General features: G+C 40.8%; 1 protein-coding gene across 3 annotated transcripts; it reads left to right on the top strand.

The window, feature by feature from the left end:
• Window positions 1–349: 349 nt before the first annotated feature.
• LOC148145323 (uncharacterized) lies at window positions 350–20,658 on the top strand. Of its 3 annotated transcripts, XM_088000659.1 has the most exons (9): window positions 350–598; window positions 922–1,085; window positions 1,855–1,920; window positions 2,996–3,115; window positions 8,211–8,334; window positions 11,133–11,157; window positions 13,614–13,770; window positions 14,239–14,406; window positions 19,373–20,658. In XM_088000659.1, exons 2-9 carry the CDS (start codon window positions 1,077–1,079, stop codon window positions 20,117–20,119), a joined length of 1,416 nt encoding a protein of 471 aa, XP_087856785.1. In that variant the 5' UTR covers window positions 350–598; window positions 922–1,076; the 3' UTR covers window positions 20,120–20,658. The 3 variants fall into 3 exon arrangements, with proteins under 3 accessions (XP_087856785.1, XP_087856784.1, XP_087856786.1); XM_088000658.1 differs by lacking the exon at window positions 350–598 and having other exon boundaries at window positions 670–1,085; XM_088000660.1 differs by lacking the exons at window positions 350–598; window positions 922–1,085 and adding an exon at window positions 2,308–2,453.
• Window positions 20,659–22,158: the final 1,500 nt, after the last annotated feature.

The raw sequence follows: 22,158 nt of genomic DNA, 5'->3' as shown, positions 1-22,158 counted from the left end.
CAGTTTCACTCCCTAAAACTAAGCCTTGAATCCCCCTCCCCCTCAACTCCATGCTGGATTTAAGGAAGTTCTTCTGAATGAACTTGATTTTCATGTTATCCTCGTTGGAATTCAGACAGTTGAACTATTCCATTCCGTCCCTGTTTGTTCTCAGGAGACTTGCCGACGCATCCCCTCTACGACATCCTCCAGGCTGCAGAAATGACAATGGCAACACAAACTCTCACAGTGAAGATACTGTATTGGTATTTGCACAGTTCATCTGTTCCCCTGCCGTGTCAATCTGCTGCCAACTGTGACTTTGTCGAACGCAAGTTGGCATCAATCTATTTCTAAGACGTTGTATTTTGTTCAAGTGAAATGATTTACTCGGAGTGAAGCGTAACACATTAATTTCAAAAGGCGGTAATTCTGCCATCAGAGCCAGTTTCTATTTGTCTCTCCCCGCCCCTTTTGTGGTTTCTGACTGGCGTCGCTAGAGGCGGGACGTTTTAGAGTTTCGTTTTCCTTGTTCTGACGGCTCTGTTTATGTTGCAATAAAAGAGAAAAGGTTTCGTTTTTGTACATATTATTCTTCAGCAGGACTATCACTGTGCAGGTTAATGATGATTCTGGTTATTAACTTAATTTTAAAACTTGGCTCTTTGTGATTGAAATGATTTGGAATTTTAGGGTCGTTTTCAAATTATTTTTTGTATTGCTCATTCTGTGTTCATGTCTCTGTTTTAGAGTCACAACAAAACCCCCAGTCTCGGCGAAGCGACAGTTACTTATCGGGGGATCTCTTGTTGAAATTATAGTGGCAACTTTATGAAACGTTGTAGCGTTTGAGGATTTTTTTAATATGAATATGTGAAGTCGTTACCTCTTGTTAGCGTCAGCCGAATGAATGTGGAGTTAATATTTTTCTTCTTTTGACAGTTGAAGCGAAGATTGACAAACAGGAGGCTGGAGGAACACAGCAAGCCAGGCAGCATCAGGAGGTGGAGAAGTCAAGGTTAGGGGTATAACCCTTCTTCAGGACTGGGGGCATTGACCTCAAGAGAGCCCTTCGAAGACAGTCTATTTGAAACAAAATGGCAGAGGTAAGGTTTCACTTTGGCACCATCATAAACAATAATTGCTATTCATTAATGAATGAAACAGCAAAAACCCAAGCCCTGCAAGTTTCTAAGAAAGGGGTGGATATTCAGTGATGTGATTTCCCACTAGAGATTTATGTTTGAGGAAAGAGCTGCCTCGTTCCTCATCGTCTAACAGCCTGGCAATATTCTGGTGAGTCGTGCAGTATGCCCCCCATGGTTCTGTATCCCGCAGATATGGTAAATAAAGTTGCCATAGTCTCAGGGGACCAAACAGCTGCTCTCTCATTAGAGAGCAATGACTGAGTTTAACCTGAAGGTCACCACACCTCACGCCAGGTAGAGAAGGTGGGACCTTTGTGCGAAACTTCATCTTCCTGCATCACAAACCAACCATCCAGCTAACCGAGCGAACTGACAGGCATGGCACCCAACACCGAGTGCAGTATGTGGTGAAATCAGGGATATATACAACTCTGGCAAAATTCCCTTCTTCCTTTGTTTTACTGCTTTGCAATTGGCGATGAAAATGGAGGAATGTTGGATTTTCCTGCAATTCCAATATAATTTTTCCTGTGTAAATTAACAATGGTTCCAATGTTAGTGAGACCTGGTAATGCCTTTTAAATATAACAATAAACCTGGGAGAATGACACAAAATTGATGAGCCAGCTAGCAGTGAAATCTGAGAGAGCTTTCAAGAAGTGTAAAGCCTGTGGACTAAGATATTTTTGGTATTTCTCACAATGATTATGTGACATTTTTACTCCAGAGAAATGATTACCAACCAGAAGACATTGACTGTTTTTTCTTTCAATACCAAAGTCAGTGCGAAGGAGTAAGTATAATTCAGTTCTTTGTCAATATAAATAACCATATTATTTATTCTATATATTGAAACTTGCATGGACCAGAAGCAAATACTTGATTATTAACATTTTGTTTTCATTATAATGGAAATGCTACGAGATCACATTTCATCCTTCAAAAAGACAGTGGTGGATCACTGCATTACTTTGTGATGATGTTACATTATGGTAGAAATGATCTTTAAATTAGTGTTTTACAATTGCAGAAGCTTACCGTACTTTATGAAAGGGTTTAAGTAGTTAACCACATAACATGGGTCTGAAGCTGCCCTTTGTTTAAAGTTCTTAGAGTCCCGCACTCTCTTTACAAAGGGATGTTGGGGGGTGAGTTTAACCTGAAGGTCCCTACACCACAGGTAAGGGGACAATGTTGAGAAGACAAGACCTTTAAAGTAAGCTCAACCTGTATGGGAATTGAACCAGCACCGTTGACTTCTCTCTGCATTGCAAACCAGCCATCCAGCTTACTGGAGCCCTTTAAAGAACCACTACAGACTTAGAGGTATATAGCCTCCTTCTCTAATGTACTATTCTGTGATTCCATAACTTCTGTTACTAGCGTGTTAAATTCCTTTCAATTTACATGAACCCTTTTTTCCTCCTTCAAACATTCATCCAATTGAAGGTGACTATTGAATATTTATTTGGCACACCTTTGACCAATGCATTTCAACTCCTAATCATTCATCTGTTTAAATATTTTCTAGAATTTGAAAGTTCAGTGATTGGAATTAATTAACCATGTACTTCCATGAATTTAAATAATCTATCTGCTTAGTAACTTAAAAGTTGTTTGTTATTCTATATATTTCTTCATTTCTGTACTTTATTATTCAATAATAATATTTATTCAGTGCATACAAGGCAATTAATGTGTACAAGGCAAAAAGATTGCCTGCTGATTTTGGAAACTGAAAAAATAAATGTGATTAAAGTTTATAAAATTTGTTCCATACAATTTCCTGTCTAGCACATATATGGTAGATTTCCTTATTGGTACTGTTTTAATGGTTAATTCATAAGCATCATAAATTGTTTTGACAGCAACAGTGCCGGTTTCTACATAGAGATAGCTGTAAGTTATCAGCAGATGTCTGCCTTGTGTGGCATAAACAAAAGAGGTGCACAAATAGCGACTGCCCCCAAAAACATTTGAATCAAGAGGTATGGCATGGTCTTGTTACTATTTTAAACAATTTATTGACCATTTGAACCTATGTTTTGAAGATTATAATGATGAAAGTGTAATCAATTGCTGTTTAAAAATATAATCTAATGCACTAAGATTCTTTGGAAAAGAAAGTCTTCCATCTGATCTCGTCTATCTGCAACTCCACACTGGTAAGGCTGACCCTTCACTCCCTCAGAGATATGTAGTTTAGGTGCATTGGTCAGGGAAAATGTTAAGTAATTGGGTCGGGAATGGGTCTGAGTGGGATACTCTTCAGCAGGTCGGTGTGGACTTGTTGGGCCAAATAGCCTATTTCCACACTGTAGGGATTCTTTCTGGTCTCCTTCCTATTGGAAGTTAAAAATCACACAACACCAGGTTATAGTCCAACAGGTTTATTTGGAAGCACTGGCTTTCAGAGTGCTGCTCCTTCATACAACCACCTTGTCAAAAGTATGAAAAGAAACATTTCCAAACACCTTCAGTTTCGAAAAGTCATACTGGTCTTGAAACATTAACTCAGTTTCTCTCTCTCCACAGAAACTGTCAGGCCACCTGAGTTTCCCCAACATTCTGTGTTTGCTTAGGAAGGCTTTCTGGTTTCAATTTATCTGTGTGTTTGCTGGGAAAGCACTTTTATTGCAGTTTGGACCTTGTGTGGTTTTCAGTTCACTGATACATTTATATGAAATAAATACCAGTTAACTGGAACTGCATTGTAATTCGAGTAAGTCACGGACTTTGTCATCGGCTGTCTGGAACGCTGTTGACACTTAATCACATTTGGAACTTATGACGAAACAAAAGTTGAAATATTTCCTATTTTTGAAGCTAGTGGGAGAATCTACATTAAGGCTCACAATGTCTTATTGCTGAAGAAAGTATCCTGCAGATTAGTTTGGAAGTATTAGAAATGTAATGAGAACAAGGAACAGGGCCTCCACAGTTAAGAGAGAGGAAATGAAAATTTTACCTGTAATAGCAGCTGAAGTTGAGGGAAATTCTCCAGAGGACTGTGCCACATCAACCTGCAGATGTGGTCCCTGCAGAAAAAGTAACTTGCAATTTCTTATAAGAGAATTCTTCAGGTGGTAAGAAGTAAACCTGAATGCATACGTACTGTAAATAATTATAAACCACATTGTTAGGTCAGCCATATTTGCTTTGTTTAATTAGTTCTGTAATTTGTACAGTAGTTAGTTTTGTCTAAAAACATGAAATATTGTGCATAATTCTTTTGATTGAAAAGAAGTTTGCATTTCTTTTTAAATGTTAGGGGCCTGTAATTATATCACATCATAACATTATTCCTTTACCAGTCAGTAGTTTATGAACACCCCTTGACTGACTTCTCAATTGTCTAATGCACCTACTAGTGATGGCTGAAATCCAAACTGTAGCACTGCAGGAATTCTCGTCATGAATCTGTATCCCTCCATTCTATAACAGCATATATTAATATTATAGTAAAGTGAAACCATTTTATCTCTGATGATGTAACCAAATCTTTATTTTCTCCTTTTTCTTACCAAGACCGCTTGAGAATATTCTCTAGGATTTTGGTAGGATCTGTTTGCAAATAATGTAATGACATTGCAAAATCGAAAGAGATGAAGTATAATACTTTGGAGAACAGAGTATGACTAATTGTTACCATTCATTTACTGTTGGTGGCTCAAAAACCATCAGCTCCATCCCTCACAGCATGATGGGTGTACCTATACCACATAGAGTCATTGAGTCATAGAGATGTACAGCATGGAAACAGACCCTTCGGTCCAACCCGTCCACGCCGACCAGATATCCCAACCCAATCTAGTCCCACCTGCCAGCACCTGTGCAATATCCCTCCAAACCCTTCCTATTCAGATGTGTTGCTGGAAAAGCGCAGCAGGTCAGGCAGCATCTAGGGAACAGGAGAATCGACGTTTCGGGCATAAGCCCTTATGCCAGCAACACATTTTCAGCTCTGATCTCCAGCATCCGCAGACCTCACTTTCTCCTTCCTATTCATATACCCATCCAAATGCCTCTTAAATGTTGCAATTGTACTAGCCTCCACCACCTCCCCTGGCACCTCATTCCATACATGCACCACCCTCTGCATGAAAAAGTTGCCCCTTAGGTCTCTTTTATATCTTTCCCCTTCCACCCTAAACCTCTGCCATCTAGTTCCGGACACCCCCACCCCAGGGAAAAGACTTTGTCTATTTATCCTATCCATGCCCCTCATAATTTTGTATACCTCTATAAGGTCACCCCTCAGCCTCCGACGCTCCAGGGAAAACAGCCCTAGCCTATTCAACCTCTCCCTACAGCTCAAATCCTCCAACCCCGGCAACATCCTTGTAAATCTTTTCTGAATCCTTTCAAGTTTCACAATATCCTTTCGATAGGAAGGAGACCAGAATTGCACACAATATTCCAGCAGTGGCCTAAGCAATGTCCTGTACAGCTGCAACATGACCTCCCAACTCCTGTATTCAATACACTGACCAATAAAGGAAAGCATACCAAACACCTTCTTCACTATCCTATCTACTTGCAACTCCACTTTGAAGGTGCTATGAACCTGCACTCCAAGGTCTCTTTGTTCAGCAACACTCCCTAGGACCTTACTAATAAGTGTATAAGTCCTGCTAAGATTTGCTTTCCCAAAATGCAGCACCTCGCATTTATCTGAATTAAGCTCCATCTGCCACTTCTCAGCCCATTGGCCCATCTGATCCAGATCCTGTTGTAATCTGAGGTAACCCTCTTCGCTGTCCACTACACCTCCAATTTTGGTGTCATCTGCAAAATTACTAACTGTACCGCTTATGCTCACATCCAAATCATTTATGTTAATGACAAAAAGTAGAGGGCCCAGCACCGATCCTTGTGGCACTCCACTGGTCACAGGTCTCCAGTTTGAAAAACAACCCTCCATCACCATCCTCTGTCTTCTACCTTTGAGCCAGTTCTGTATCCAAATGGCTAGTTCTCCCTGTATTCCATGAGATCTAACCTTGCTAATCAGTCTCCCATGGGGAACCTTGTCGAATGCGTTACTGAAGTCCATATAGATCACATCTACTGCTCTGCCCTCATCAATCTTCTTTGTTACTTCTTCAAAAACCTCAATCAAGTTTGTGAGACATGACTTCCCACGCACAAAGCCATGTTGAAAATCCCGAATCAGACCTTGCCTTTCCAAATACATATACATCCTGTCCCTCAGGATTCCCTCCAACAACTTGCCCACCACCGAGGTCAGGCGCACAAATATCTCAGCAAGAGGTCCAGCAATCACTTCTCTAGCTTCCCACAGAGTTCTCGGGTACACCTGAACAGGTCCTGGGGATTTATCCAATTTTAACCGTTTCAAGACATCCAGCACTTCCTCCTCTGTAATCTGGACATTTTGCAAGATGTCACCATCTATTTCCCTACAGTCTATATATTCCGTATCCAATTCCACAGTAAATACTGATGCAAAATATTCATTTAGTATTTCCCCATTTTCTGTGGCTCCACACAAAGGCCACCTTGCTGATCTTTGAGGGGCCCTATTCTCTCCCTAGTTACCCTTTTGTCCTTAATATATTTGTAAAAACCCTTTGAATTCTCTTAATTCTATTTGCCAAAACTATCTCATGTCCCCGTTTTGACCATCTGATTTCCCTCTTAAGTATACTTCTACTTTCTTTATACTCTTCTAAGGATTCACTCGATCTATCCTGTCTATACCTGACATATGCTTCCTTCTTTTTCTTAACCAAACCCTCAATTTCTTTAGTCATCCAGCATTCCCTATACCTACCAGCCTTCCCTTTCACCCTGACAGGAATATACTTTCTCTGGATTCTTGTTATCTCATTTCTGAAGGCTTCCCATTTTCCAGCCATCCCTTTACCTGCGAACATCTGCCTCCAATCAGCTTTCGAAATTTCTTGCCTAATACCATCAAAATTGGCCTTTCTCCAATTTAGAACTTCAACTTTTAGATCTGGTCTATCCTTTTCCATCACTATTTTAAAACAAATAGAATTATGGTCGCTGGCCCCAAAGTGTTCTCCTACTGACACCTCAGTCACCTGCCCTGCCTTATTTCCCAAGAGTAGGCCAAGTTTTGCACCTTCTCTAGTAGGTACATCTACATACTGAATCAGAAAATTATCTTGTACACACTTAAGAAATTCCCCTCCATCTAAACCTTTAACACTATGGCAGTCCCACTCGATGTTTGGAAAGTTAAAAATCCCCTACCATAACCAACATATTAATCTTACAGATAGCTGAGATCTCCTTACAAGTTTGTTTCTCAATTTCCCTCTGACTATTGGGGGTGTCTATAATACAATCCCAATAAGGTGATCATCCCTTTCTTATTTCTCAGTTCCACCCAAATAACTTCCCTGGATGAATTTCTGGGAATATCCTCCCTTAGCACAGCTGTAATGCTATCCCTTATCAAAAATGCCACTCCCCCTCCTCTCTTGCCTCCCTTTGTATCCTTCCTGGAACATTAAGCTGCAGTCCTGCCCATCCCTGAGCCATGTTTCTGCAATTGCTATGATATCCCAGTCCCATGTTCCCAACCATGCCCTGAGTTCATTTGCAATCCCTGTTAGGCCCCTTGCATTGAAATAAATGCAGTTTAATTTATTAGTCCTACCTTGTCCCCGCCTGCCCTGACTGTTTGACTCACTTCTGTTCTCAGCTGTACCCGTCTCAGATCGATCTCTTTCCTCACTATCTCCCTGGGTCCCACCACAGTTCCTCCAAGATTAGTTGTGAATTTCACTGTTTGTTAATTTTCCCAGATGCACTCTGATGTCCAGCGATACATGAATTCAAACAGCAAAGGCAGTAACTGTGCAGGTTTTCTCTCTCTCTCTCTCTCTCTCTCTCCTGCACTGACCTCACCATGTGCTTCCTTCGTCTCCATAGATTTTTAGAGGTAATCTTCCCAGAGGTAATTAGAGATAGAACATAGAACTGTGCAGCACAAAGTTTCTATTGATCATGAAATTAGTCATTATTAGTAATTTCATTTGTTTCTTGGAGAAGACTAGTGTGAAATAATAAATTATTGTGCGTTTACAGACCCTGAGGAGGTATTTCTTATGTGATCAAGAGAATTCAAATGGTAACTGTAAGCGGGAAAACTGCCACATGTACCATGAGCGAGTCAGTTACATCAATGGATGTTACCTTTCTGCAAATAAAGGTATGGTTGTCTTAATATACTTTTATGTATAGTTTGTTAAAATGGTAAACTGGGACCACTTTGGCAGGAGATAAGCTATCCAGCCATTCTCCAGTGTTTAGCCAGATATACAGTACTTTGAAACCAGAATAGAAAAAGTTCATTGAAAGCTCTATTTCTTGTATTCTGTTCTTCAGCAAGACCTTCTCACCATCATCTCTATCCTTGCTGAATTACAATAATTAAAATTAACATAACATTTTTATCATTGAGTTAATTCCCTCCTTAGTCTCACTCCGGTCTATCTATGTAACCTTCTCCAACACCTTTATATTCTCTGATCCTTTGATTCTGATCTCTTGTTCATTGTTTCCTGTCTTTACACTGGTATTGGTGTGTGTTCTGTAAGCCACCTAGGTCCATTTCTGGCAATGTTTCCCCTTTATCCCTTCTCCGCTAAGACACTACTTAAAACCCATGTTTTGACCAGGTCTTTTTCTTGTACCACTTAATTTCTCCTTCCAATTTGATATTTGCACACTATTCTGTAAAACAGTTTGGAATGTTTTCTGTGTTAAAGGTTCCACATTAGAACATAGAACATAGAAGAATACAGCGCAGTACAGGCCCTTTGGCCCTCGATGTTGTGCCGATCCAAGCCCACCTAACCTATACTAACCCACTATCCTCCATATACCTATCCAATGCCCGCTTAAATGCCCATAAAGAGGGAGAGTCCACCACTGCTACTGGCAGGGCATTCCATGAACTTACGACTCGCTGCGTGAAGAACCTACCCCTAACTTCAGTCCAATATCTACCCCCCCCTTAATTTAAAGCTATGCCCCCTTGTAATACCCGACTCCATACGTGGGAAAAGGTTCACACTGTCAACCCTATCTAACCCCCTAATCATCTTGTACACCTCAATCAAGTCACCCCTAAACCTTCTTTTCTCTAATGAAAACAGCCCCAAGTGTCTCAGTCTTTCCTCATACGATCTTCCTTCCATACCAGGCAACATCCTGGTAAACCTCCTCTGCACCCGTTCCAGTGCCTCCACATCCTTCCTATAGTATGGCGACCAAAACTGCACACAATATTCCAGATGCGGCCGCACCAGAGTCTTATACAACTGCATCATGACCTCAGGACTCCGGAACTCAATTCCTCTACCAATGAAAGCCAGTACGCCATATGCCTTCCTCACCGCACTATTTACCTGGGTGGCAACTTTCAGAGATCTGTGTACATGGACACCAAGATCCCTCTGCTCATCCACACTACCAAGTATCCGACCATTAGCCCAGTACCCCATCTTTTTGTTATTCTTCCCAAAGTGAATCACCTCACACTTAGCTACATTGAATTCCATTTGCCACCTTTCTGCCCAGCTCTGCAGCTTCTCTATATCCCGCTGTAACCTGCCACATCCTTCCTCACTGTCAACAACTCCTCCGACTTTCGTATCATCCGCAAACTTGCTCACCCAACCTTCTAACCCCTCTTCCAGGTCATTTATAAAAATGACAAACAGCAATGGTCCCAAAACAGATCTGTCTTCTTCCATCCAGCCAATTCCTAATCCAAACCTCCAACTCACCCTCAATGCCATATCTCCGTATTTTCTGCAGTAGCCTACCATGGGGAACCTTATCAAACGCCTTACTAAAATCCATATATACCACATCTACCGCTTTCCCCTCATCAACCTCCTTCGTCACCTTTTCAAAGAATTCAATAAGGTTTGTGAGGCACGACCTGCCCTTCACAAAACCATGCTGACTATCCTTGATCACATTATTCCTATCCAGATGTGCATAAATCCTATCCCTTACAATTCTTTCTAAGACTTTGCCCACAACAGAAGTGAGACTCACCGGCCTATAGTTACTAGGGTTATCCCTACTCCCCTTTTTGAACAAGGGAATCACATTTGCTATCCTCCAGTCTTCTGGCACTACTCCTGTAGACAAAGAGGACATAAAAATCAAGGCCAATGGCTCTGCAATCTCCTCCCTTGCTTCCCAGAGAATCCTAGGATAAATGCCATCAGGCCCAGGGGACTTATCTATTTTCACCTTTTCCAGGATTTCCAACACCTCTTCTCTACATACCTCAAAGCCATCCATTATTGTGCATTGTTATCATAAAATTCAAATACTATACTTTTGCACAAGAACTTTAGAAACAACTAAACTTAAGCTAATATCTTGCTGATACACATGAGCACAATCACAGAACGTCCCATACCATGCCTTAAAAAATGCAAATACATTGCACATTTATGTGAATGTTTACACTCTGGAACTGTGAATAATGATTGTAGAGATTCTGATGTTTTCTCATCACATGAATGACCAGGAATTACCTACCCATTTAGTCGATTCCATGCTGAGTTGAAACACTACCATTATCCACTCCAATAGCTCTCTTGATCACCACCTGCTTTAGCAGGTCACAGAGTGACACGGACAAACAGTTATAGATTGCTCCACATACGTGAGAGTTTAATATTGGGCATCAGTGACAGAAAGTCAGAGGAAGCTTTTTCCCTTGAAGATAGGCAGGAGTGTGGTATTTTAACATGAGCTAATCTTGGATTAAGAAATAACTTTTATGAATTTCAAATCCAACATGGAGGATTTTTTTTTAAATTTCTTTTGTCCTGAATGGCCTGTGCATTAATGATTAAAACTTAATCAGTACCAATTATTAGATCAATATCTAATTTAAATGCATCTTATAAGTTGGTAGAAGTGACTCACCATAAACTAATGGAACACTAAGAACTAATACAGTCTGTTTTATTTCCCTAGTTCCAGTGTTACCTGAAGAGAGACGGTAAGATGGTTCACTGTTTATATATGTTTGATTGTTTGAGTTCTGGATTTTCAATTTCTAATGTAAAGAAATAAATCTGCAATAATTTTAAACCTGAGACTTAAACAGTGATACAGTGTGATGATTAATATTTTAAGTGGGAATGCAAAATTGAGCTGTCGAGCTTACTAAACCTGATGTGTTTATGCAATTTTAGTTCAAAGCATATCATTATATCAGCAAAGTACCATGCCATTGAAGTAGGTTGCCTCTTCCTTACTGGTGATAAAGGCAGTCCTCCTTTAAAACAGGCTGCTGTTATTGCCTTTTCCACTTAGAGTCATAGAGTAATACAGCATGGAAACAGGCCCTTCAGCCCACACTAGTCCATGGTGCCTGCATTTGGTCCATATCCCTCTACATGCTTCCCATTCATGTACCTTTCCAAATGTTTTTTAAATGTTGCTATTGTACCTGCCTCAACCACTTTCTCTGACAGCCCATTCCATATATGTACTACGCTGTGTGAAGAAGTTGCCCCTCGGGCCCTCCTTAAATCTTTCCCTCTCACCTTAAACATATGACCTTTGGTCTTCAATTCCCTACCCCTGGGAATTCATCCTAACTATGCCCCTCATGATTTTATTCACTTCGATAAGGTCACACCTCAGTCTCCTATGTTCCAAGATATAAAGTCCTATCCTGGTCAACCTCTCCCTATAACTCAGGTCTACTAGTCCTGGCAACATCCTTGTAAATCTTTGTAGTTTTAACCATGTCTTTCCTATAACAGTGTGGCCAAAACTATACACAATACTCCAAGTGTGACCTCACCAACAACTTACACAACTATAACATAACATCCCAATTTCTTTACTCAGTGCCTGACCAGTGAAGGCCAGCATGCCAAATACTTCTTCACCACACTGTCTACCTGTGATGCCACTTTCAACGAACTAGTGCTTGTAATCCTAGGTCCCTCTATTCCACAACACTCCTCAGGATGTTACCATTTACTGTATAAGTCCTACTTATACAGTTTCGAACCCTCGCACTTGTCTGTATTGATTGCATTTGCCAATCCTCAACCCCCTTTCCCATCTGATCAAGATCCCTCTGTAATATTTGAAACCTTCCTCACTATCAATGATACCTCCTAATTTTGTATCCTCTCAAATTTACTCATCATGTCTTGTACATTCATTTCTAGATCATTTATGTAAATATCAGATAACAAAGGTCCCAGCACTGGTCCCTGTGGCACACCACTAGTCACAGGCCTTCAGTCCAAGAAACAACTTTCTACCATTACCCTCTGCTTCCTACCATCAAGCCAATTTTGAATCAAATTAGCTAGCTTTCCCGGGATCCCACACATCCAACCTTCATGACTAGCCTTGTCAAAGGCATTACCAAAGTCCATATATACAACATGCCCCTACCCTCATCCTCCCTCTCGGTTACCTCTTCAAAAAATTCTTAAACATTTGTCAGACATGAATTCCCATGCACAAATCCATGTTGACTATCCCTAATCAGGGATTTTTATCATCTTAATACATCTTTGACAATCTTCTATGTTGTGCTTGGGTTGCTCTTTCTGATTTGAAGCTGTAATAATTTATTTTAATAGGTTCGGCTTCCTCAGCAATCACTCATTTTAATCCGAGAGTCTGAAGACAATAATGGAAAATTTTTGCAACCATGGAATTCTGATGAAATAAAATCTTATGTAGCTTATTATTGCCTTCTTTACCCTAAATGACATTATAGCCTTGAGATTTCTTTCAGTTCTCTGTTTTATTTAAATAACATACCAAAGATAAAACAAGGGTAGTTTTATTCTGTTTTGAACCTGATTTGTCATGACAAATATCCTAGAAAAGTTCCAGCACAAAAGGAGGCCATTTGGTCCATGCTGTCTGTGCCAGCTCTCTGGAAGGGCATCTCACTGGGTCCAGTTCCTGATATTTTTCCCATGGCCCTGCAATTAATCTTTTCTCTTCAGATGATTGTTCAATTCACTTTTGAAAGCCATTGTTGAATTTGTGTCCATCAGGTTGTCATAGGTAATGCATTTCAGATACTATTGCATAAAAAGATTTTCCTAAAGTTGCTTCTTTTGCCAATTTCCTTAAGTCAATGCCTTCTGGTTCTCTATTCTTCTACCAACAGGAGCAGTTTCTCACCATTTATTCTGACTATACCCCTTCAACTTTCGAACACCACTATTAAATTTCACTTTAATCTTCTCCTGAACAAGGAAGCAACCCCAGCTTCTAAAATTTATCTACAATCAATGTGCTCCATATTGCTTACTCATGCTGATGCTCACCATGAAGGGTGAAGCATGAGACAAAAAGTGATAATCCACAAATGATTGCCATGTTTTCAGTGTATTCCTTTATAGAATTGTTCCACAAATTGAACTATTTCCTGTTGAATGATGCAGATTTCCTTGTTTTCTGTTTCACCAGAATTGAATGTAACACATTTATGGAAAAAAACTACTTTGGGACGCAGATGCCTCTGAAAAGTGCAATGCAATTTATAATGATATCTGTGAAATTCATCCAGCATGCTGTAGGAACCAAGGAACTGTCCAGGGAAAGAGGAACTAAATACATTAAAGAGGTTTTGGTTTTATTTATTTTTATGGTAATAAAGTTTAGGATGAGCCTGTGTTAATTAGTACTATGTGATATATATGAGATTAATCAGCACTGAAAAATTACTTTCACCCTCACTTTCTGTACTTCTTCCAAATGAATAGTCTAATTATCATAAAATTGTGCAAATGTAAACCAAAGCAATAGATTTTATTCGGTTATTTTCATTGATCTTGGTGTAATAATTGTTAGACAGAATTTCCATTATAAGAATGTAAGTGTTAATATATTGCAGCTATCTATACATTTTATAAAATTTAATAAAGTACTGGGGTGAAATTTGTATTTTTCACCTTAGAGTTGGGCAGTTTTTTTGAACACAATTTCCATTAACATTCCCTTACTGTGGGAGTAAGGTACAGTTTTGTGATCCAGCCTCATCCTAGAGAGTTGATTGTCATTGTTGAAATTAACAATTCTTTTTTTTTTACAGATACTGCATACGGTTCTGTTTCTATGTCATATTAACGATCCTTCTTTTGAACCACGAGACATATTTGAAGAATCAATGGAATCTTGGTCGAACAAAGTTCCTGATGTGTTTGAACAGTACAAAACACATCTTCCAAGGCGACCGCCTTACACAATTCTGCTTGAAATAGTGAGTAGAAGTGACATCAACCAGTAAAACTAATGTGCCCCAGGGCAATTACAAAGTAACTGGTCCCATTGTTTCATTGGTTTTTAAATTTTTAAATAAATGTTGCAAATGTTCTTCACACGTTTTTGTTTGCTTTGCTGGGATGTTAGGTGGGTGAGCATTTTCTTCACACTACTCTTCCTCTGCATGGCAACAAATATTTGTTCATATCAGTAGATCAGCACCAGTAACTCAGAGCAGCAGAAGAAAATGTCTGGATACATAAGGAGCATTTTTTAACCCAAACACTAAGCCTAATGTGATATATGAGGAATGAACAATGATTTACTGAATAGAGTGCATAAATTGAATTGGGCTGGTGAGCTTTTACATTTTATTCATAGTTAGTGAGAAATGTAATTGCTCAGAATTTGTTGTGTAAATAACATCCTGTGATACTAATTTTTTAATACGTAAATTAAGCAACAATTTCAGGCAATGGTCGGCTTTTCTATGCTTAGAATCTTTATCTTTCACAAATATTGTCAATACTAATTAGCTCTAGCAGGGTAAATAATAAAAAGGATGTCTAGTAACAAGCTTTTATTTCAAAATGACAGATGCAAACTTGTTTTCATCCTGCCTCCATTTTTCTACATCTTACTTCAAAACTGTCTTTGGTACAATGCAATGTGCAAGCACACACATCATATGTCCTTTGTTTTAGTTAATAGTTAAACAACAATAACAGTTAAAGTGTACCTTGACATATTAAACCCTAAAGCGTCCTGGGAATGAACAACATGAAATAATTTATTTAAATAAAAAAACACCAAAAATGAAAGTACCTTACAGTATCCAAGCTCAGCCTGCATACTTCCAGGAATGCATTTCCTTCCAGTCCATCAAAATGTCACAAGCATTCATCCTTTAGCTCCTACTCTTCCTCATCACTGCGACACACCCAAAGATAGTGTTAGACATAGATGCGACCATGACACCACCCCCCCGCCATCACCAAACCATCATCTCACAGACCATACAGAACCTCATCACCTCAGGAGAGCTCCCACCCACAGCTTCCAATCTCATAGTCCGAGAACCCTGCACCGCCCGATTCTACCTCCTTCCCAAGGTGCAGAAGCCTGACCACCCCGGCTGACCCATTGTCTCAGCCTGCTCCTGCTCCACCAAACTCATTTCCACTTACCTTGACACTGTCCTATCTCCCCTAGTCCAGGAACTCCCCACATATGTTCAAGACACCACCCACGCCCTCCACCTCCTCCAAGACTTCCGTTTCCCCGGCCCCCAACGCCTCATCTTCACCATGGATATCCAATCCCTCTATACCTCAATCCGCCATGACCAGGGCCTCCAAGCCCTCTGTTTCTTCCTCTCCCGACGTCCCCAACAGTACCCTTCCACTGACACTCTCATTCGTTTGGCTGAACTGGTCCTCACCCTCAACAATTTCTCCTTCGAATCCTCCAACTTCCTCCAGACCAAAGGGGTAGCCATGGACCCCAGCAATGCCCATCACTTTGTTGGCTACATAGAACAGTCCATCTTCCATAGTTATACCGGCACCACACCCCACCTCTTCCTTCACTACATTGATGACTGCATTGGCGCCACCTCGTGCTCCCACAAGGAGGTTGAGCAATTCATCAACTTCACCAACACATTCCACCCCGACCTTAAATTTACCTGGACCATCTCTGACACCTCCCTCCCCTTCCTGGACCTCTCCTTCTCCATTAATGATGACCGACTGGACACTGTCAAATTTTTTTCAAACCCATCGAGTCCCAAGCTACCAGGATTACACCTCTTCCCACCCTACCTCCTGCAAAAGTGCCATCCCATATTCCCAATTCCTCCGCCTTCACCGTTTCTGCTCCCAGCAGGACCAGTTCCACCACAGAACACACCAGATGGTCCCTTCTTTAGAGATCACAATTTCCCTTCCCACGTGGTTAAAGATGCCCTCCAACGCATCTCGTCCACATCCCACCCCTCCACCCTCAATCCACATCCCTCCAACCCTAACAAGGACAGAACCCCCCGGTGCTCACTTTCCATCCTACCAACCTTCGCATAAACCTCATCATCCGACGACATTTCCGTCACCTCCAAAAAGACTCCACCACCAGGGATATATTTCCTCCCCACCTATTTCTGCTTTCTGCAAAGATCGTTCCCTCCGTGCCTACCTGGTCAGGTCCATGCCCCCCAACAACCCACCCTCCCTTCCTGGCACCCTCCCCTGCCACCGCAGGAATTGCAAAATCTGCGCCCACAACTCCTCCCTCACCTCCATGCAAGGCCCCAAAGGAGCCTTCCACATCCCATCAAAGTTTTACCTGAACATCCACCAACATCATTTATTGTATCCATTGCTCCCGATGCGGTCTCCTCTACATTGGGGAGACTGGATGCCTCCTAGCAGAGCGCTTTAGGGAACATCTCCGGGACACCCGCACCAATCAACTTCATTGCCCAGTGGCGCAACATTTCAACTCCCCCTCCCACTCTGCTGAGGACATGCAGGTCCTGGGCCTCCTCCACTGCCACTCCCTCACCACGTGACGCCTGGAGAAAAAACGCCTCATCTTCCACCTCGGAAAATTTCAACCCCAGGGCATCAATGTGGATTTCACCAGTTTCCTCATTTCCCCTTCCCCCACCTCACCCCAGCTCTAACCTTCCAGCTCAGCACCGCCCTCATAACCTGTCCTACCTGCCTATCTTTCTTTCCACCTATCCACTCCACCCTCCTCTCTGACCTATCACATTCATCCCCACCCCCATTCACCCATTGTACTCTTTGCTACCTTCTCCCACCCTCCTCTCTGACCTATCACCTCCATCCCCACCCCCATTCACCTATTGTACTCTATGCTACCTTCTCCCCACCCCCCTCTCATTTATCTCCCCACTCTGCAGGCACCCTGCCTCTATTCCTGATAAAGGGCTTTTGCCATAAACATTGATTTTCCTGCTTCTCGAATGCTGCCTGACCTGCTGTGCTTTTCCAGCACCACTCTAATCTATCACGTGGATGCTGGTGCCATTCAACTGGACATTCCATGACCTTTTTCAATCTCAAAAGCATCTCAGTGTCCATGGATTTCCATCAAAACATAAATTAGTCACAGCTTCCGTTAACTCATCCTTGGAAAGACCAAAGTGTTTAATTTTTGCAGATACCGTAAGTTCTGTTTCCTTTTTCATTGACTCCAGCCCCATCCCTCTGACTAATTATTTTTTTCTGAAACAGACTGTGTGCAAAAATTTAGCATTTTGCTTCATCCAGAGTACAGCATTAAACTTCACGCCATCAAGACTGCCAATTTCTAACTCTTATCCACATTTTTGTCATCTCCTTTCTGCTTTCATCCTCCATATCTGCTTTCAATCCTTGACTCATCAAAAAGTCCAACATGTCCAAATCTTAATTGCGAATCTTCTTCCCTACTTTAAGTTCCATTCATGCATTACTCATGTCCTTACTCTGGATTCCCAATTCCTCCAGCACATAACTTTTAAAAATTCTTAACCTTGGCTTCAAGTTCAATGAGAACTTGACTTCCTGCATTTCTGTCTATTGTGCCCTTATTGCCTCCCACCGTCTCCGGTCCCTATTGGTCTTCTGTGCATTTTCTTTCCATTCACCCCACCACTGGTGGCAAAGTCATCAGCTGCCTCACCTTTATTACCTGGAAGGCACCAACTAAACCTTCTTTATTTCTCCCTTCAGCTTTAAAAACCTTTTTTAAACTCCAGGATTTTGACCAACCTTTCAGTCGCATCCCTCCTTATCTCTCCCATCACGGCTTAGCATGATTTTCACTTGTGAAGGGCATTAGGAATGTTTTAATGGCAAAACCTGTACTGATATGCATGTTACTGGTTTTGTGACAAACAAATGATATATTTCCAAAATTACCTGTTGTTAAAAAAGATATCTAAGTGATTAGTTTAACTTGTTTATGCTCTATTCTGCTTACAACCAAGTTGAGTATTGATTCTTATATATAGCACTGTAACATCATCCACTGGCCTTTTAACTCTAAAAGGTAAATTCAATTCCAAACCTGACTAATTAGATAAATGTTTGCACAGCTTAAATTTGATGTTTTCAATCCAGTTCCTATAATGCAAAATGTCGCCAGAGTAAAAATGTTGTTAGAGAGATTTTAAGGTCGATCTCTAGAAAATGGAAATACAACATTAGGGCGGCACAGTGGCTCAGTGGTTAGCACGACTGCCTCACAGCGCCAGGGACCTGCATTTGATTCCAACCTTGGGCGACTGTCTGTGTGGAGTTTGCACATTGTCCCCGTGTCTGTGTTGGTTTCCTCTGGGTGCCCTGGTTTCCTCCCATAGTCCAAAGATGTGCAAGTTAGGTGGATTGGCCATGCTCAATTGCCTATTGTGTCCAGGGATATGCAAGCTAGATGGATTAGCCATGGGAACTGCAGGGTTACAGGGATAGTGTAGATGGTTGTGTCTGGATGGAAGGATCTTCAGAGGGTCGTGTGGACTCGATGGGACAAATGACCTGCTTCCACACTAGGGATTCTATGATCAACATTAATGTGAAGTGAGATGGAGTGCTCTTCTTTGATGAGATGCAGGCAGATCAGTGGTGCAGAGTACTGAAAACTTACTTTGCAATCTATTTAATAATGTGTGGTGCTGGATAACTACACAACTGTAGTGCAAACATCCCACATTTTTAAGGGCGCAGAAATCATTAAAGCGAACATTATTTCATTTACCACTCACCAATGGTTATGCTAAACACAGAAATGTTAGCCTGGAACTTAATTTGCATTATTAGTCTTTGAGTGCTCTCTGCTGCATTACTGGAGGTTCCAATGTATTTCAAATAAACTTGCAAAGCCCTCAATGAAAATAGTGGATAATGTTTAACCACTGCACTGGGAAAAGATATTTCAGATTTTCTTTTCTTTCTCAGGTGGTTGACTTGGAACAAACAAACAATGCTGAATCAGTTTTAAATTCTCTGTCAAAACTAAATGAAAAAATGATTGTGGAACAAAATTCCCAAGAAGACAGGAGATGTGGGAATGTCTTTAGTTACGTGTCATCAGTTGTCAGCTACTGTTTCCACCACAACTTGGCTACAAAACAAAAAACAGACAATTATTTTGGTGTCTCAGTTTCATGCTTTGGAAGGCATCAGAGAGAACTCATGATAGACATATTGTGTTACCGCACGTGGAATGAAGATATTAGCCTCGCAGTATGTATGGCTTCAGAGACAACGAATGCACATCACCAACAGGCTATTCAATTCCACCCTATCGTGGTTTCTAAGGCTTACCAAATGATGAGTAATTCTAGAGCCCAGAGGAGAATGCATATAGTAAATGGCAAACGACAACAATTCACTCCCATATCACCTTGTAGAAAATGCCTGGAGATGTTCCCAGCCATAGGATATAATCTACAACAACAAAACAATGGCACTGTATATTGGCCATATGGGAATTGTGCTGAGGTGGAATCTTTAAGCAGGCTTCTGAATGCCCATGGGTATATTTGCAAAAGAACACCTGCTCCTCCAACAGAAAGACTCACCTGGGAATTTCTTAAACATAAAAGAAGAGGAAGAATTATACACAACTTAAAACTATTTAATTTTAATTTTGGAAATAATATTTTATTTTACACATCTGATGACCTACAAAATGCAGTTTAATGAAGTTTGTCTTTTTGTGCAAATGTTTTTCTGTAGAGTGTGTCTCACAAACTGTAATGTTGCAGTAATAAAATGTTCAGATGCCTTGAGTGTTCAATACTATATTTTGAGATACAGAAAACAAATAGAAATTCATGTTTGAAGTTTATAATACCATTTACATATATATTGGACTTTGGAATTGTGGAGGTGGGGTCTTTGGATATGTTTAAGGTGGGGGGACTAAATTGTCATTAGGTAAGGGAATCAACGATTATCAGGGGTGGATGTGAATGTGAAATTCAAAACACAAATAGATCAGCCTTCATCTTATTGAACAGCAGAGCAGACTAGAGGGACTGAATGACGTCTAATGACTACTGCTCCTAATTCACATGTTTGAATGTATGTTAAACCTGGATGGATTTCTGTGTTACAACAATTATCAGCATTGCATTTAGTTACATTTATTTGAAAGTTGTGTTCATGGTCAATAAATTGTTAATTTTAAAAATGTGTATAATTTTGTAAATAAATGCAAAATACATATTCAACATTAATTACCTGAATTTTGTTAATTTATTGTTTTAATGATGAGAGAGAACCTATTGTTAATTATCTGGGTTATCCTTGCCCTTTTCCCATTGAATTATTTAATTTCAGCACTATGTGACTTTTATGGAATGGTTTTTTGTTTAGAAGTTGCATTGTGAGTGACAGCCACATTCAATCAAGTATGCCCGTAGTAAAACTGGAATTAATGGATATCAGGCCACAAACTGTCTGCTGGTTGGAGACATACCTGGCACACAGGAAGATGGCTATGGTTTTTGGAGGTCAGTTATCTCAGTTTCAGGATATCTCTGCAGGAGTTTGTCAGTCTCATGTCCTCAGTCCAATCGTCTTTAAAGCTTCATCAATGACCTTACCTCCATCATAAGGTCAGAAGTGGAGATGTTCAGTGATGATTGCATCATGTTCAGCACCATTTGCATCTCAAATACTGAAGCAGGTCTTGTCCAAATGCAAGATCTGGACAATATCCAGGCTTGGGCTGACAGTTAGAAAGTAACATTCACACCACAGAGATGCCAGGCAGTGACATAAGAGACAATCTAACCTTTGCTCCCTTGACATTTAATGATATTACCATCACTGAATCACTATTAACATCCTAGGGATTACCATTGACCAGAAATTCATCTGAACTCACCACATAAATGTAGAGGCTAGGGATACTGTGGCAATAATTCACCTCATGACTCCCCAAAGCCTGTTCATCATCTACAAGGCACGAGTCAGCAGTGTGATGGAGTACTCCCTACTTGCCTGGCATCTGAACATCTCCCTAGGTGCAACAGCACTCAAGAAGCTTGACATTTAGGATAAAAGAGAGCCTCCACTACTGATGCTCAGTAGCACCTGTGTTTATTATCTACAATATTCAGTGATTCACCAAAGATCCTTTGACAGCACCTTCCAAACCCATGACCACTTTGATCTAGTAGGACCGGGGCAGTTGACACAGGGGCAACACCATTACCTTCAAGTTCCTCTCCAAGGTACTCGCCATCCTGACTTTGAAATATATTGCCATTCCTTCATTGATGCTGGGTCAAAATCCTGGAATTCCCTTCCTAACAGCATTATGCATCTACGGACAGCACATGGACTGCAGCAGAAGGTAGCTCACCATAATGTTCTCATGGCGAGTTCTCAACTCTCAGGAGAACTCCAGACATTCAGTACTTTATGACAAAATAAAATCCTTGACATCTCAATTTTAAATAAGTGTCCCCTTGTTTGAGAATCCTCCAAGAATGGAAATACCTTTTGGATATCTAAGTTGTCAAGCCCCCTCAGACTCTGATAGGTTTCAATAAGGTCCTCCCTCATTCTTTAGAAATAAAGGCATAAACTTGTTTTGCTGTGCTAGCTTCCTTCTCCTTTTGCTGTTGCTACTCTGCCTCCCAGTCAAGTCACTGAGCCTTGGCATAACTGGTGCTATGCCAAATGGTCAGCAGCTTTTTACTCTGTCTGTGTTGTGACAGCCTCTGTCC

Source organism: Chiloscyllium plagiosum, unplaced genomic scaffold (assembly GCF_037043375.1).
Source record: "Chiloscyllium plagiosum isolate Xiang-an unplaced genomic scaffold, Cpla_swu_hap1 HiC_scaffold_25, whole genome shotgun sequence".
Classification (NCBI taxonomy): domain Eukaryota; kingdom Metazoa; phylum Chordata; class Chondrichthyes; order Orectolobiformes; family Hemiscylliidae; genus Chiloscyllium; species Chiloscyllium plagiosum.
The sequence above is the reverse complement of the archived record's forward strand: the minus strand, read 5'-3'. Positions and strand labels throughout refer to the sequence as shown.